Source organism: Rhinolophus sinicus, linkage group LG03 (genome assembly GCF_036562045.2).
Source record: "Rhinolophus sinicus isolate RSC01 linkage group LG03, ASM3656204v1, whole genome shotgun sequence".
Taxonomy (NCBI): Eukaryota; Metazoa; Chordata; class Mammalia; order Chiroptera; family Rhinolophidae; genus Rhinolophus; species Rhinolophus sinicus.
Genome location: NC_133753.1, coordinates 37,244,055 through 37,261,081, shown reverse-complemented (window position 1 = coordinate 37,261,081; position 17,027 = coordinate 37,244,055). Strand labels below are relative to the sequence as shown.

At 34.2% G+C, this 17,027-nt stretch overlaps 1 protein-coding gene across 3 annotated transcripts in view; it reads left to right on the top strand.

Moving 5' to 3' along the window:
* Positions 1-17,027, top strand: part of TMEM260 (transmembrane protein 260) — a 56,930-nt gene that overhangs the window by 27,140 nt on the left and 12,763 nt on the right. Inside the window, exons 6-11 of one of the 3 annotated variants that reach the window (XM_019725782.2) lie at positions 3,743-3,922; positions 5,614-5,654; positions 8,924-9,007; positions 10,317-10,431; positions 11,666-11,835; positions 13,751-13,922. In XM_019725782.2, coding sequence (XP_019581341.2) covers positions 3,743-3,922; positions 5,614-5,654; positions 8,924-9,007; positions 10,317-10,431; positions 11,666-11,835; positions 13,751-13,922 — 762 coding nt within the window. Of the gene's footprint in view, positions 1-3,727; positions 3,923-5,613; positions 5,655-8,923; positions 9,008-10,316; positions 10,432-11,665; positions 11,836-13,750; positions 13,923-17,027 lie in introns of all 3 variants that reach the window. The other 2 variants (XM_019725781.2, XM_074327439.1) reach the window with 2 other exon arrangements.

Sequence of the window (17,027 nt, the reverse complement as noted above, 5' to 3'; positions counted from 1 at the left end):
CAAATCATTGCCAAGACCAAAGTCAAAGAGCTTTTCCCCCAATGTTTTCTTCTAGGAGTTTTATGGTTCAGGTCTTACATTTAAGTCTTGAATCCATTTCGAGTTAATTTTTGTGAATGGTGTAAAGTAGGGGTCCAATTTCATTCTTTTGCATATATTCCCCCTTATTTATTACCCAACAACATTTATTGAAGAGACTATCCTTTCCTCACAGAGTATTCTTGACACCCTTGTCAAATATTAGTTGGCCATATATGCATGGGTTTTTTCTGGGCTCTCAGTTCTGTTCCATTGGTCTATGTGTCTGTTTTCATGCCAATACCATCCTGTTTTGATTACTATAGCTTTGTAATATAGTTTGAAATTATGAAGTGTGATGCTTCCAACTTTGTTCTTTCTCAGGATTGCTTTGGCTATTCACGGTCTTTTGTGGTTTCACACAAATCTTAGGATTCTTTTGTATATTTCTGTAAATAATGCCATCTGTAAATAATGCATAGGAATTGCACTGAATCTGTAGATGGCTTTGCACATTTTAACAATATTCTTTTTAAAAAGTTTTTAAAAAACACTAATTCTTCCAATCCATGAACATGGGATATCTTTCCAGGTATTTGAGTCTTCTTCAATTTCTTTCATCAGTGACTTATATTTTTCAGTGAACAGGTCTTTCACCTCCTTGGTTAAATGTATTCCTAAGTATTTTATTGTTTTGGATGGTATTGTAAACGGGATCATTTTCTTTATTTTTTCAGGTAGTTCATTGTTAGTATGTAGAAATGCAACTAATTTTTATGTGTTGATTTTGTATCCTGTAATTTTACTGAATTTGTTTATTAGTTCTTTAGTGGAGTCTTTAGGGTTTTCTATGTATACGATCATGTCATCTGCAAACAGAGAATTTTATATCTTCCCTTCTGATTTGGATGCCTTTTATTTCTTTTCCTTGCCTAACTGATCTGGCTAGGACTTCCAGTATTAGGTTGAACAGGAATGGTGAGAGTGGGCACCCTTATGTTGTTGCTGATCTGAGAGGAAATGCTTTCAACCTTTCATCATTGAGTATGATGTTAGCTTTGGGCTTGTCACATATGGCCTTTATTATGTTAAGTTATGCCTTAGATCAATTAACTCAGAATTATTTTAGGGTAGCCCTACAGATGTGCAGAATTGCTGGCTGGGATCTCTACTTGGGCAAGCAGGGATGCAGTTTACCAAAATCTGAGCACTGGTTGCTTTGTAAGCCCAGCTTCCCTTCTCTGTCCCTACCTGACCCCCAGTGGCGCAGCCCTGCAAATACCTTCCCCCCCAGGGGTCCCTATGAGGTAAGACCAGAATGAGCCACCTGGGAAGTGTCCTGCAATGTTGAAGGAGCTGGATGTCCACCTTGGACTTTCTTTTCCCACTGGAAAAACAGTAGGCTCAGGGGTGCCCTCTTAGTGCAGTACTGTGCTGGCCTGGGGAGGGGGTGATGTGGTCAGATTGCTTCTCTTACACTTCTAATGCTGTCCTTCTCAGTCTCTGTGGTCCAGGCACATGTTTAGCCTTGACCTGGATTGTGATATTTTTACAATGGAGCCTTGTCTATGGGTAGTTACTAGTTGGTCTTTTTGAGAGAACTGAAATTGGGAATGACCTATGTTGCCATCTTAATAGTGTCACTCTTAGCCAGCTTTCTGACACAAGAGAAGGTGCCTTCAGATATCAGACAGGTACATTCTCTGGCAAGAACCTAGCAACCAAGTATTTTGTGTTGGCTGATTGAAAGGATCGCTATGTGCTTTGTATAAAACATGCAGGACCCAGAGTTGACAAGTTAGGAGCCTGGTTTGAGAGCCTGTTGGCCCTGTACTGAGGTCAGCTACTGATGAAGGATGAAATTTTGGGAAGTATGATTCTTCAAAGGACCTTTCACTTCCATTATTTAAATAGCAGAGGCTAGAAAATAAGGTCTACCAATGAAGTGACAGGGTAGTTGGCTTTGAGGCAGAACGAGAAGTCCTGAGCCAGTTGGTTGCAATTCTAGTTTCTCACTTAAATTATCTGGGAAGCTTTAAAAAATTAAGTGTATGTGTACATATATTAATGTATGCATATTTATGTGTGTGTTTATGTGTGTATGTATGTGTGAGTATGTATTTCTGCTGATCCCACCCTAAAATAATTCTGATTTAATTGATCTGGGGTGAGTCCCATACATTGATATTTTTTAAAAACTCCGCTGGTGATTCTAGTGTACATGCAGATGGGACTTGGAACCACTCTCCCGGACTCTGTGAAATAGCTCTCGTAACTATCTCCCTATTTCCCCACACAGAAGAAAAATCCTGCAGCAAGTGCACCTTGCCATTCTCAATTGAAACATATAATATGTAGAAACTGCCAAAATACAAACATTCACCTTCTTTAAGAATAGCAAAGGCATGTTAGTCAATTAGTTATTTCTTACACTCTTTTCATGCCATGATTTTTTATGCATTCAGTCACCACTTTAGAAATATAAATGAAATCAGTACTATAATAAAAATACTCCATTTTCAATTGAAAATGCTTATTTGAAAATGCTAATATAAATCAATTGCTTGCAATACTTCTGTTGAATACAAATTTTGGTTCTTGTATACCTTGTCATATGAATTTTCCTTTTTTGTAGAGGAAAAATTGGCAATTTCCAGTGATGATATTTGTAAGAGATCCCCTTTCCCAATTACTAAAGCAACCACTATTTGAATCTTTCTAGTAAACTAGAATTCTTTTGGACTTAATCTTTGTAAGACTTTGTCGATATTGTCCTTTGTTTTAGAACTGTGCAGATAAGAAATATATTCTCCGGATAAATACCCAGAAGTAGAATTGCTGGGTTCTGCTTTATAGCCTTTGTTTTAAAGTCTATTTTGTCTGGTATATGTATTACTGCCCCAGCTTTTTTTGTTTGTTTCCATTTTCATGACTATGTATGGTGTCAGATGAGTACTAGATTTATTGAGGTGATCACTTCATAAGTTATATAAATATCTAATTACTATATTGTACACCTGAAACTAATACAATACTGTATGCCAACTGTAATTGAAAACTAAAAAAATAAGATGTGGAACTATAGAAAAAAATATATTCTCATATGAGGCAACATTGTTATATAGAACAACACATTTCTTTCAGTACTCTTTTCCATATGTAAATTGAGAAAAAAAGACATTTGGATGAGCTGGGTGTTTATTTAAAAGCTAGCTTCATTTGTGCCCAGTATTTCCATGAAATGTGTAAAACTCTTGTAGAAGCATATTGTCCATGTATAATGGTAATAGGGTACGTAGATGAAGTCTACTCCTGATGAGGGGTGATGAAATGAATTGGTATTAAGACATATTTGGGGCATATTTAAAATCAGCCAAACAACTTAATAACTTCCAAGTGTGTTAAGTCAGCTGTGCAATTCTACTTGTCATGACATGGTTTTAAATGTAAAAGATGCAATACACATGATACTCACGAGTCTTTGCTAATATTATTTGCTTCACTCAGATTTCACCTGCCATGGAAAGGAGTTCAGGCTGATGCAATTCTCTAGTAATCCACGGTAATCAAAAGATTTAACATAGTATTCTGTAGTGACTTAATATAAATTGAGAGATCAGCTCTGAGTAAACATATTTGATGTTTTCCTTGATGTGTTCTTGAAGTTCCAGGATGAATCAACTAAAATAAACATTGTTAAACAACACAGTATGCTCTGATGCAGGAAATCTCCCTGGGTTCTTTGTTGAAGTTGAGCTTGTACTTCTCAGCTGGTCTTCTGCCCTATGTCTATCTTCCTATCTCATCCTACATCAATCAAGCCCGCTGGACCTGGGGAGACCAGACAACATTGCTAGGATTTTTGACTCATTTTCTCAGAGAAGAATATGGAACATTCAGTCTGGTAAATTTATATTTAAAGCCCTTATAAGGAATAGGTTGTGCCTGGACCTCAATTGAAAAAAAAAAGGGGGGGGGGGAATCAGTGTTTATCAATGCTAGTGTGTAGAATTTTCATTTATTTATGTAACAAACGGCCCCTTTAAATGTGGCCTTTAACATACATTAGAAAAAAATTGGAATCACTTAGCCTGACATCATATTGTTGTATATCCTGAATATATTTTTAGGATAACAAGCATTGAAAAGAGCCTGCTGGGGCCGGCCCGGTGGCTCAGGCAGTTAGAGCTCCATGCTCCTAACTCCGAAGGCTGCCGGTATGATTCCCACATGGGCCAGTGGGCTCTCAGCCACAAGGTTGCCAGTTCATTTCCTCCAGTCCCGCAAGGGATGCTGGGCTGTGCCCCCTGCAACTAGCAACGGCCACTGGACCTGGAGCTGAGCTGCGCCCTCCACAACTAAGACTGAAAGGACAACAACTTGATTTGGAAAAAAGTCCTGGAAGTGCACACTGTTCCCCAATAAAGTCCTATTCCTCTTCCCCAATAAAATCTTAAAAAAATAAAAATTAAAAATGCAGATTTCTTAAAAAAAAAAAAAAAAAAAGCCTGCTGTTCAAGCATTTCAGTCTTCTTAGCATTGGGTATCACTTTGGGCTCTTGGTCTGTGACTGAAAATATTTGGAAAAGATTAAAGAAAAAAACTCAAACTTTTAATTTACTTTGACCAAAACACTTTCTTTTTACATATTTAATGAATCGTATTCATGTTAGTATTCAGTGTAATACTTATGTGTAAATGCTTTATAAAATATAATTTCACTAAATGTGTGAAATTTAATGTGTTAAAGGTTATTTGAACAAATGAAAGGATAAACAGATTTTTTTTTTTTAATATGGACAGTTGTATCAGATTTTTCTTTCATGGTTTGTGCTTTTGGTGTCTTAGCCATGCAAAAACTAAACAATCTGTTGCTCAAGGATACATACAAAAGTAGTAAAATTGTGTATTTTTAGAAAGTAGTTGAATAATTAACACAAAATTCATGGTAATAGTTACCACTGGGGGGATGAGAAAGGCAAGGCCTATTGATACCTGTTTCTTAAATGAACGAATGGTGGGTCCACAGATTTTTTTAAAACTATCATGTAAATATACATTATATATGTTGTTTGTATGTCAGAGATATTTCATAATAAAATAGGGTAATAAGAGGATAATTATTATTTTTTTGCTTAGTTTGATACTTTAAATTTATATTCTGGTTTACTTATATTGGTTATTCCATTAAAATAATACTGGAGAACCATTCCAGATATGAAATTTGTATAATTCACACAGCTGTGATATTATAGTCTAACAGGTGATAATGAGCTCTAATCAAAGTACTCAAAAAAGAATTTAAAGAGTATAAAGTCTATTAATTAATTAATGTGTTCAGCATTCATGCTGGAATCGTTTAATTGATTTTTAGCCAAGTATTATTTCTGAAATTCTTCCTAAAGAATGTCTATGTTTAGTTTTCACTGACTTCCCTTTAAAAATTCAATAAGGCTCTGAAGTAAAGACTTTTAATTAAGAATTGCACTGTACATTTAAAACGTGAATCTTCTAAATCAAGATAGTTAAATATAATAGCCTAACAAAGCTTCAGTTTAATGCTTGTGCAAATAAACTTTTCTCTTTTATGTTTAGGCCAAATCTGAAATAGGATCCAGTATGTCTAAAATTTTACTGTGAGTATGAAATATTTGAAACTATTTCTAAATGAATTCTCTATTCCTTTAAATTATTTTTTGGGATTTCTGAGTTTCTCCCTTTGTGAAACAGTGTGTCTGAGAAGTAGTTTTCACCCATATAGTTAATAGTTGTTTGTACATACTGTCAAATGTTCTACCATTTCCTTCAATAAGGTAAAACTTACAGTGAGTAGTAAATGCAACAGTGAATGAGACTATTAGGTGGCTACATAGAACCTATAAAACTGAAATGTTTCAACTTTTAGTTGGATACAGAATTACCCGATATAGTATTGCTTTATGAGAAATTTATGCTTTGTTCTGATTTTATATATCCTCTTCCTTACAGCCACATTTTGTAACATTGTATCAATTTGAACAATTATTTTCTTGTTATCTTGGATTGAGCTATGCTTTTTTAATTTTTTAGAGCTTAATTTATTTAATGTCTGTCAAGACTTTTCCTTTAGGCTGTCCTTAAGCTCTATTTTTTACTTGCATATTTTTAACATTCAATCTTATTAAAGCCAGCTTAAACAAATATAGTTCATGTATATTGTCTATTAGCATTCATTGAAAAATGGGTTAATAGTTGCTGTAAAACTTACAAAGATTAAGACAACTTGAAAAATATCCAGACCAATCCTGTAATATTTTTATATTTTCAATATAAAATTAGGAAAGAATAGTTTTCTACAACACTGAAGTGATTTAACTAATTATTAATTTGGGATTCTCAGGACTATTTGAAAAACATTTTTAAAATATGGGGAGAATATTTCAACTCTATATATGAGTTAATTCATAGATTCTCACAATTTCTATCTTATTTAGTTGCTAGCTTGCTTGCTTTCTTCCATCCTTCATTTCTTTTTAAACGACTTTTTTCTCTATTTTCCAAAAGAAAGGATACATAATCATTATGAAGTTTAGAAAACACAGGTAAACAAAAATAAGAAAATGAAAATTACTATAATTCCAACATGTTAGAGATGACCACTTTTACTAATCCATTTAACATTTTTGTCTATATTTTTGTATGTTTTTTGTTTTAAAAAAATGGAATCATAAAATACATATTGATTTATTAGCCTCCTGTTTTTTCATTGTATACTGCATCTTAAAAATATTTTCCTCCCACCAATCATTCCTATATAACCTTTAGGTAGTTTTTACAATAAATTTTAAATGTATTTTTTTAATGTCTGACTGAGACTTTTGTGTCCCTTTTTCTATCTTGTTGGAGAGAAGGTAGCAAGAAACTCAGTTTCCATTTTAAAGGTAAAGAGCTTTGCCAGCATCTCTGGGCTTTTACGTTATCCTCCTTGGCTCCGTGCTGAAAGATTCACTCCTGCCCTTGTCTAGCTACCTTTCAGGGTTATTATCACACTCAGGATTACTGGTATATTTTGCTTTAACAAATCCCACATGAACTCCAAAGAATTCTCAAGAGCAATGCTACACCAGACATCTAACTTTTATTAGTTTCACATAAAAGTCATCTATTGCAGAAATTAAAGGCCTCCTTTACATTGAAATAATAGCAGTTAGGGGTGGCTGGATGGCTCAGTTGGTTAGAGTGCGAGCTCTCAACAACAAGGTTGCCGGTTGAATTCCCTCATGGGATGGTGGGCTGTACCCCCTGCAACTAAAGATTGAACATGGCGGCTGGACTTAGAGCTGAGCTGCGCCCTCCACAACTAGATTGAAGGACAATGACTTGGAGCTGATGGGCCCTGGAAAAATACACTGTTCCCCAATATTCCCCAATAAAAATTATTTTAAAAATTAAAAAAAAAAAGAAAGAATAGCAGTTAGGTCATATATCCAGAAAGAAAGAAAAGAAAAAAAGACTTGACAAAAGTGATGACCGTTCACACTACTTGTTAAAACCAAATCATAATGTAAAATGGAGGTATAATCTTAGCACTCTGATTGAGTGAGAGAATTTCTAGTCTTTAATTGTTTCAGGTGGACAAGAGTGTTGAGAAAGGCAACTCATAATTAACTTACTAGAAAATCCTTCAAAATGATGGAACCTAATCATCTACCCTTTTCCAGTCAAGCAAATTAAATTCTTTCCTCATGCATATCTCCAAATTGCAACCCTGTACAAGGAAATTACTGAATCTAACCCTAGGCAGTGACCATGTTTTAGAGCTTACATTTAAGCAACAGATCTCCAAGAATTAATTTTGAGACTGACTTCAGTCCGTTTGAAGAATAGCTTGAAATGGGCCTCATGTGGGAATCAATTTTTCAAGTGTATTTGAAAGTGAGTAAGGATATCTTCTCATAGTAGATGAGTCTCCATTAGTAAAATATACATTGTGTGGTTTCCATAATTATGGCATCACATTTTCTCCAGTAAAATTGCCAGTAGGGAGAAGAAAGTTCTTTGAGATGGTGTATAGAATCATTTGTTTTTTTAAAAAAACTGGAGACTGCTGGAGTTACCGTGTTTCCCCGAAAATAAGACCTGGTCTTATATTAATTTTTGCTCCAAAAGACACATTAGGGCTTATGTTCAGTCAGGGGATGTCATCCTGACAAATCATACTAGGGCTTATTTTCCTGTTAGGTCTTATTTTCGGTGAAACATGATATTTTAAAACTCAGACAACACTTGTAAAATGGTTAATTAGTTAATGGAGCTAATGGAAGAATTTAGTTTAATTGTAAGGGAAAAAAGGATACATTTCTTGGAGCTTCCTTAAATATTTTTTGAACCAAATAATATAGAAAATAAGGAACCTTTTAAGGAAGAAGACAACCCAGAAAAGAATGGTTGGATATCACTTCTTTTGTCCTGTCTTTTTTTCCTTCATGATTGGATCTCCAGAAAATAATTTGAGTTAATTTTGTTTTCCATTCCTAATCACTGGAGGCCATGTTTACACTGCTGACAGAAGTTAAAAACCCCATTTCAGATGACTTCTTTATCAAACCAATCAGGGATACAAATTGGTTTATAATTTCAATATAGTATACCAATATCACAAATTCTGAAGAATTATTTGTTCTGATGCTACCCTAAATTATATAAGTTGGTAACCAAATGTTACAATTGGAAAACATTTTAGAACTGTTTAAAACTCTTTCTTGTGGTACTTTTCCTCCCTAATTTGAAAGAAGACAAAATAATTTTAAAATCTGATGCCAACCCTTAAAATTATTCAGTACATAATCAGATGTATTTTACAAAGAATGTTTTATTTGGACCACATTTGTTTTCTGCCAACGATAAGTTAGATTGTCTTTTACAGTTCTCAAGTAACAAATATGAGGACCGAACTCTCATTCAACATTCAAGCCCTTGCAGTTTGGGCAAATATATGTTTAGCAAGAAAGTGAGTAATATAATTTCTTTTCCTGTTATTTTTTCCATGTTCATTAATTAATATTTTAATATGTCATTGTAGAACATTGCCACTAGTATTTTATAGTCCAAAGAATGACTTTAACTACTTCTATGAAGGCAAATGTGTGTTGCTTTCTTGCTAGTTTTTCTGATTATAAATTAATGATTTTGAAAGATTGAGAAATATATTACAATCGAACTAGGCAAGTCATTTGATGTCTTAATCTTTGGTTTGATCCCTCACTCTGACCATAGCCAGTTATTATTGTTGCTTTGCAAAAGAAGCAAACAATTACTTGAATTCTTCTGAAGATAAAAGTAACCTCCAATGATAAAAGAAAACTGAAAAAAATATAGCACTATTAACATCTATTAATTTCTTGTTCATTTATTTTCTAGTGTGTTGAATGTATTTTTATGTAAATGTATATATTTATAGTTTTATTTTCTTAATACTTAACATTATATTGTGAGCATTTCCCCATACCATAAAAAATATTTAGAATCACTTAAATGTCTGTATAATATTCCATTCTATAACCTAGGAGAATTAATTTAAATGTTCTCCTATTTTAGGATCTTTGGATGACCTCCATTTTTTTCACTATTACCATGTTTCCCCAAAAATAAGACTGGGTCTTATATTAAGGTTTGCTCCAAAAGACACATTAGGGCTTATGATCAGGGGATGTCATCCTGAAAAATCTGCTATGGCTTATTTTCTGGTTATGTTTTATTTTCGGGGAGACACAGTATAAGTAATACCCAAGCATTTTTATGGATTAATCTTTATCCACATTTCTGGTAATTACTCAGAGATTTATGTGTACATGTCAAATTACTAGGTCAATGAATGTGAATGTTTTTAAGGCTCTTAATATAGATCATCAAAGTAACTTTTCTTGAAGATTATACTAACATACACTCTCATACAACCACATTCTCACCAATGTTGAGATTTGCATTTTAAAATATTATTTTGATTCATGAAATTATTTTGTTTGCATATGTTAATTACATCTTAAATTTAACAAGATTAATCATTTGTATTTCTTCTGCAAATTTTAACTATATCTTTTGCTGCATAGTTCCTAGTTATCTACAATATATAGTACAGTGTAATTTATTACTATATTTTGGTTATCTATTCCAACTCAAATTTTAAAAACTCAGATCCTTCTTTATTCCTACTTAAAAATGGAAAGTTTTATAGCTCCAAATATTTTTCTATAGTTTAAAACTGTATTATTGATATTCATGTTCATAAGTAATTTTTTATATATTTTAATTTTTTATAGGGACAGACAGAACCCATCCTTAGTATGGCTTTTTACTGGAATGTTTTGCATTTATTCATTGTTCTTTGCTTGGAGGGCAAATTTAGATATTTCAAAACCACTTTTCATGGGTGTGGTAAGTTTCATTTAGATATATCCTTTGACCAGAAAGTTTGTGAAGAATGTAAAAATTTGTCTCTCATGAATCTTAGAAAGGAATAAATTAGCTCAGAAATAGTTAAAATTGCATATACATTATTATATTTTCAAAAGTTAACTTATTGAACCAGTAAGGCTAAGACCTCTTTTTAGGAAAGGAAAATGCAATGTTTAGTTAGCACAATAGTTAAATAGAAAAATAAATGTAAGGTATATTTAAGTTAGTCATTTTATGTGTGTGCTTACACATATAGGTACTACTGCATTTCTCCTGGAATTTCTGGTTTGTAATTAGGGGCTCTTACCAACAAATTTCCTTATTTTTTAACTCACCAGTGCAGGCCTGTGCAAAACAGCAACTATATTTCTGTTTTTCCCTTGGTGCCATTTCTCAGATTCTCCTTATAATAAAAGCTCTGTAAACATAGGTAGCTTTTTTTTAACAGCTGAAACCAATATGTTTTTTTGTGTTCAAGAGAACTAATAAATAATATCCTACTTAATCACCTGAGTTCTGAATAATTGAGAACTAAGATAAACCAGTACAATAGGTGGGAGAATCACCTTTATTGCTGATAATGCTGAGATTGATGAATGTGGTTTATATCTGGGCAAGGGGGCTTCCTCACCCTGCATCCCATAATAGGCAGACCTACCCACTAGTCACAGGCAGTGTTCACCCCACTGGTGCCACAGGGACAGAGTCTGCCACTGGACAAATGCTTCCTGTGGGCAGCTCACTTCCAGAGGAAAAGAAAGGAAAGGGGACAGCTATGCAGGCCCAGCCCCAGCTCCCAAACTCTCCAGTCACCTCAATCCCTACAATCCTAAGGAAGAAATAAGTGAGAGGCCAGGAGTGTTATACTGATGGAACTTCTCCACATGGAAAGAAACATCAGGAAGAAAGTGGAAGCATTTCTCCACCTCTTCCACCTTACATATTGCAGGAGTTCAACATGAAGTCCGTAGTATTGAAAAGAATGTGTGGATCCAAAAAGGGAGATTCGCATGTCAAACTGGGAAGGAGGAATGTTTGAAAATTGAAAAATAAAGTAACGTGGAGTTGGATTGGGGAAGTCAGTTAAGACCTGAATGACAGCAGGCATAAGCAACTAGATGTATGCAATACGAGTATTTTTAAAATACATAAGTACCAGATGGATTGCATGAACCAGCCAACTGGCCCTACTGTTTGCATGCCTCTTCCGCAGGTGGAAAGGTTCTGGATGCAGAGCAATGCAGTGGTGGCTGTCCTCGCCGGCATCGGGCTGGCTGCATTGGTTTCTGAGAGTAACCGAGTGCTGAACACCAACGGGCTTCAGTGTCTGGAATGGCTTTCAGCAACTCTTTTTGTGATTTACCAAATATATTCCAATTACAGGTAACGTGGTTATTTTTAGGAAAAGTTTCACTCACACTAGAGACATTTGATATTTTGATTCTAGGACTTTATTTCATCTTTAACTTCTACTAGTTTTCACAGTAAGACAGCGTGGTTGGTCTAAATGCCATAGTTCTTAAACTTTTGAACTAGAATCTCAGTGTGAGAGATGTGGAATTTTAGGGCATTGCAAACAAGGGTTCTAGTGGTACACGTAAACTGTTTGTATATTTTCCTCTAAGGAACCCTAGAGATATTTTGTAGAATCTGGAGTATATGTAAAATTCCATGATGTAAAATACCACTTAGATGCAGAGTAAAGACATTTTGGCCTTTTTGTATGCCCTAAAGTAATTCACTCTATGCTTCAAAGATTTCTTCTCTTGAGTAGTTTCTGGCCCTTATCTAGTTCATTCTGTAGTAGTGAATACTAATGATTTGAAATAATGGAAGTTCTAAAAGTTTCTTAACCCTTAGGCGTTATTAGTATTTTATGTATTTTTCAATAACCTTTTATGTATTTTTAATAACCTTTCTAATGAAAATCTCAGTCTAATATAAAAGATGTCCAAGTTTTAGATGATAGTTCATTTATTTCCAGCATCATTGAGTAACCATTACAGAAGTGGAAGAGTCCATTGGAGTTTTATTACAGTGAGATTTGATCAGTATTTTAAAAGGTTAAATTTCCTCTTTCCACTTAACTTTGAAAACCAATCCCAGGAGGCCTGTTGGGATCCCCCGACCCAAATCCACAGCTAGCTAAAGAAGGGTTTGCCAAACCCACAGTGCATGTTTCCCAACCTTTTTTTCAAGACCAGTCTTCTCCTGGCTCAGGTCTTTAGGGCAAGCCAGGCTTAACAACAGGGATGCCAGCACAGGCTGGGTGGTTTTATTTTGTTTTGATTCTTTTATTTGCCCCCGGTGAATGGAATAGGTAGCAGTATTGCTGGGTGGTGACATATGAGTCTTCACCCTGCAACGTAGGGAATCATGGGAGGAAACAATTTCATCAGTTACAAAGGCAAGGATAATATTTTGTTCCTGGAAGTGTTTATTTGCTTTGTGATACTAACCCAACGATTCAACTTTCGGCTGTGTTTCTCAGAACCATTAAATGTAATGGACCTGATAAGTACAGGAAGGACAGTGCTTGTTCTGTTTTTTGATGCTTTTACTCTTGGAGTCTTTTTCTTTTTTCATGGGAAGCGCTCAGAATTCATGCCAGTTTTTCTTTGAAGTTAGAACGTCCACTTCATCATTGAAAGGAATTTTACTGCTGTTGTTGGCAGTGACAGATAATGGCTGGAGAGAAGTAAACAACTCAGCCACCTGTTCCTTCCCTCCCTTCTCATTGGTCTCATTCCCTAATGATTTCTCCACGTAGATGGAAGCACAGGGAGCCTGTGGTTCAGGGAAGTGGTAGAAAGGATCAGCCTTGAATGCAAGAAAGTCAAACAGGTATCATCCCAGTTTATGCTGGAATGGGCAGATTTCTTTTTGCATTTCTAAGTATTCCTTTGGACTAAGTGGAATTAACATGAAACTACCTTAAATTCCAAGTGGAATCAGAAACCTTACTTCTTTTTAGGGAAATTGGACATGCTTTGAGGAAAACAAGGACTTATTTTTGAACACTAACTGATTCTCTTTTTATGGAAATGATTATAAATTCCGGAAGTGAAGCAGTACGCTGATTTTTTTCAATTGAACAACTAGTCCCTTCTTTTTTTTTTAGATGATAGTGTTCTCTTTTCAAATATAAACATGTTTTTAGAAAATATAAGTTAGAATACTTTGAAACACTAAATGTAGAGTGAGTGATGAAAAAGGAACGGGCAGAAAATAAACCCAATCTTATTAAAACTGAAGCAATGTGTTACTATTTTAATGTGTTTTTGATCCTTTTATTTAGCATTTGTGACCAAAGGACCAATTATGTGATCGATAAATTTGCAAAGAACCTTCTAGCCTCTATGCCTCATGATGCAATTATCTTACTCAGAGGAGATCTGCCAGGAAATTCTCTCCGCTACATGCATTATTGTGAGGGACTGAGGCCAGATATTTCATTAGTGGATCAGGAAGTAAGTATGTGAAAAATGTACTTAGAATATTGTAATTATAATCATTTAAAACCATATGTCTTTAAAAAACTATTTTTTTAACAGTGGATGGGTACAGTTATCATCACTCTTAGGGAGACTATATATCACATTTTTGTTTATTTTAACTAATAATGTAAGTCATATGAATTGCCTCTTTATTATTGAAACTGAATGTTTTAAGAATTAATTTTTAATGTGTTTCATGTTCGATTCAAATAATACCCTGGGTCTTTAGTTCACATAACAAACCATGAAAATTGTGTATTGTAAATTTATTTTTAAATTATTTTCCATTCAAATTAATACTGCCCACTGGTCCAGGGATTAAAATAAATTAGGTTGAATATAAAATAAGTCATACTGCAGGTAAGTAAATATTTCACTGAAAATAGAAATTACTAACCACAATTTTGCTATGGAGTATTTATGTAAACTTTGTTGATCCTATGAAAAAAATACTGGGGATGCCAAAAAATGTACACATTTTAAAAGATGTTATCTATGTATTATTTTTCGAAGTTGAATTACGGTAACAATGTGTAGTATGACATTGGCTCAAAAGATGGCATTAATCAAATGAATGCTAGCATCATTCACTGTATTATATTATAATTTTAATACAGTTTTTTCCTTTCTTAAAATGTGTATACCTTTTTTGGCACCTTCTATATGTTTGGAGAGGATTGTGAAAATTTTGAGGTCTAGTAAAACAATCTTCTCGAACTGAAGAAATATATTTAAACTATAAGATTTATTATTTAAACCACAAATACTTAAAAGGGAACATGTTTTTAGAGCAGTCATCGGGAAACAAGAAGTACTTAATCTTAAAAAATACTATGATTAGTTTGGTTAAGTAAATTACTAGGCACAATATTAATTTAATAAATTTTGTTGAATTAATGAATATTTAGAACTAGCAAATTAAAAAACAGAAACTCATAGACACAGACAACAGTGTAGTGGTTACCAGAGAGTAAGGGGGGAGGTGGGATGGTAGAAGAGGGTAAAGGGGATCAAATAGCAGGGGTGCCAAAAAATGTATACAAGTGGGAACCTTGGTCAACGTTGCTCAAGCAGTAGTTCGCCATAATCAGAAGTGTCTGGACACTGATGGTGACCACTTTGAGCACCTCTTGTAATTGCAGAAGTCAAACGTGACTTGTATTCATCTTTTGTTATAGGTATATATTGAGTATTAGAATTTTAATACAGTTTTCCTTTCTTAAAATGTGTATACATTTTTTTGGCACCCTCTGTATATGGTGATGGAAGGAGAACTGACTCTGGGTGGTAAACACACAATATGATACATAGATGATATATTACAGAATTGTATTCTTGAAACCTATGTAGTTTTGTTGAACATTGTCACCCCAATAAATTTTAATTTAAAAAACTATATAAACAGATTTGCAAATATAGGGAAATTTGCAAATGACACATTTTTGTAAGCAGTTTGCATTTATATCAAGTACATTAATTGATTAATTTGATCTTCAGTCTAGCTTCTGACAAAAGTTAGGTTATTTGTTGACAATATGGTATCACAATATGATTTTATATCCTGTTTGGGATGGCAGCTAATATACTTGAGAAGCTTGGATTTCAAAGTTAATTAGACTCAAATTCAAGTCCTCATCCTACCATTTCCTGGATATGTTGCATGGGGCTAATGATTTTTCCTCTCAGAACCTCTGTTTCCTTATTTATAAAATGGAAATGATCATCATATAAATTACATTGCTTTTGAATGCAAGAAACAAAATTCCTAAGAGTAGCTTAAACTGTGGAGTTTTTAATGTCACATAACAAGTAGTCTGGAGATAGTTGGTTTTAGGATTGATAATACGAGCAGTTCGATGATGTCAGCTTTCTGGGGCAGCTTCTCTTCCGGTATCTTGAACTGATGGATGCCCCGTTCCAAACATCACATCATGAAACTCATACTCATCCCCCTGGCTCTCTACATGTGCCCCAGTAGCCCCTAGCAGACCTCTACTTGGACCCCACTAACCAGTATTGGGTCATATGCCAACTCCTAAACTACTCACTAGCAAAGAGGAATGACTAGATCCAAGTGTATTGTGGCCCTGGTTACTTGATCAAAATTAGAACTGTGTTAGAAAAAAGAAGGTATTAGCTGTTGAGTGGGCAATCAACAGTATCAGCTGTAACTATTCTCACATAATAAGGTTATTATGAAAATTAAATGGAAAATATTAACATCATAGCACACAGTGGGTATTTAATTAATATTAATGTCCCCAAGAACTGAAACTATTGGGTAATAAAATCAAATTCAATAAACATTTTGTGAGTATTTACAATATACACTTACAATAAAATTAGTCATTCAAGTTAAATGACTTGTATAAAGCAAATAAAACATATGCATAATTGCTCAATGATATCCAAACTTTAACAAAGTTTTGAAAGTGTGAATAGGAGTCTTTTCTTTAAAAAAAGAAAATCTGTACATATAAAAGTATAGACAAATAGATATTAACTACAGAATTAAGAAAAATTATTTTTCCTGATATTAGTGATTTGTGTTAATCAAAAGAACATATCAGGATATGTAATTAGTTTGGAGATACTAATAGATTGAGGTAATTTAGCCAAAAGTGGTTTTATTTTCGAGGCCTAGATTATCATTATGATGGAGCTTTTCAAGAGCAGGGATTATATCTTTTTTATTATAGGTGAACAATACTTGTGTTTTGAATGAATGGAGTAATGACACATCTCTATTTTGCCTAGGTTGTCTAGTGTGGCCACCAAAGACATTTCAACTTCAGCAAACATAATTTGAGAACTATTCTACGGCAGGCAATGTGCTAGGTGCCCAGCCACAAAGATGAAAAGATACAGTCCCTTCCCTCTAGGAGCTCGCAGTCTAGTGAGGCATAGGTTAAGAGCTACAAGTGTTAGAGGAGGATATCATTCTGCTGTGGAAACTGGGGAGGGCATCATAGAGGAAGTGATATTTAAGCTGTTTCTGAAAGTTGAGCACACATTCCCTATCGTGTTTCCCCGAAAATAAGACCGGGTCTTACATTACATTTTGCTCCAAAAGACGCA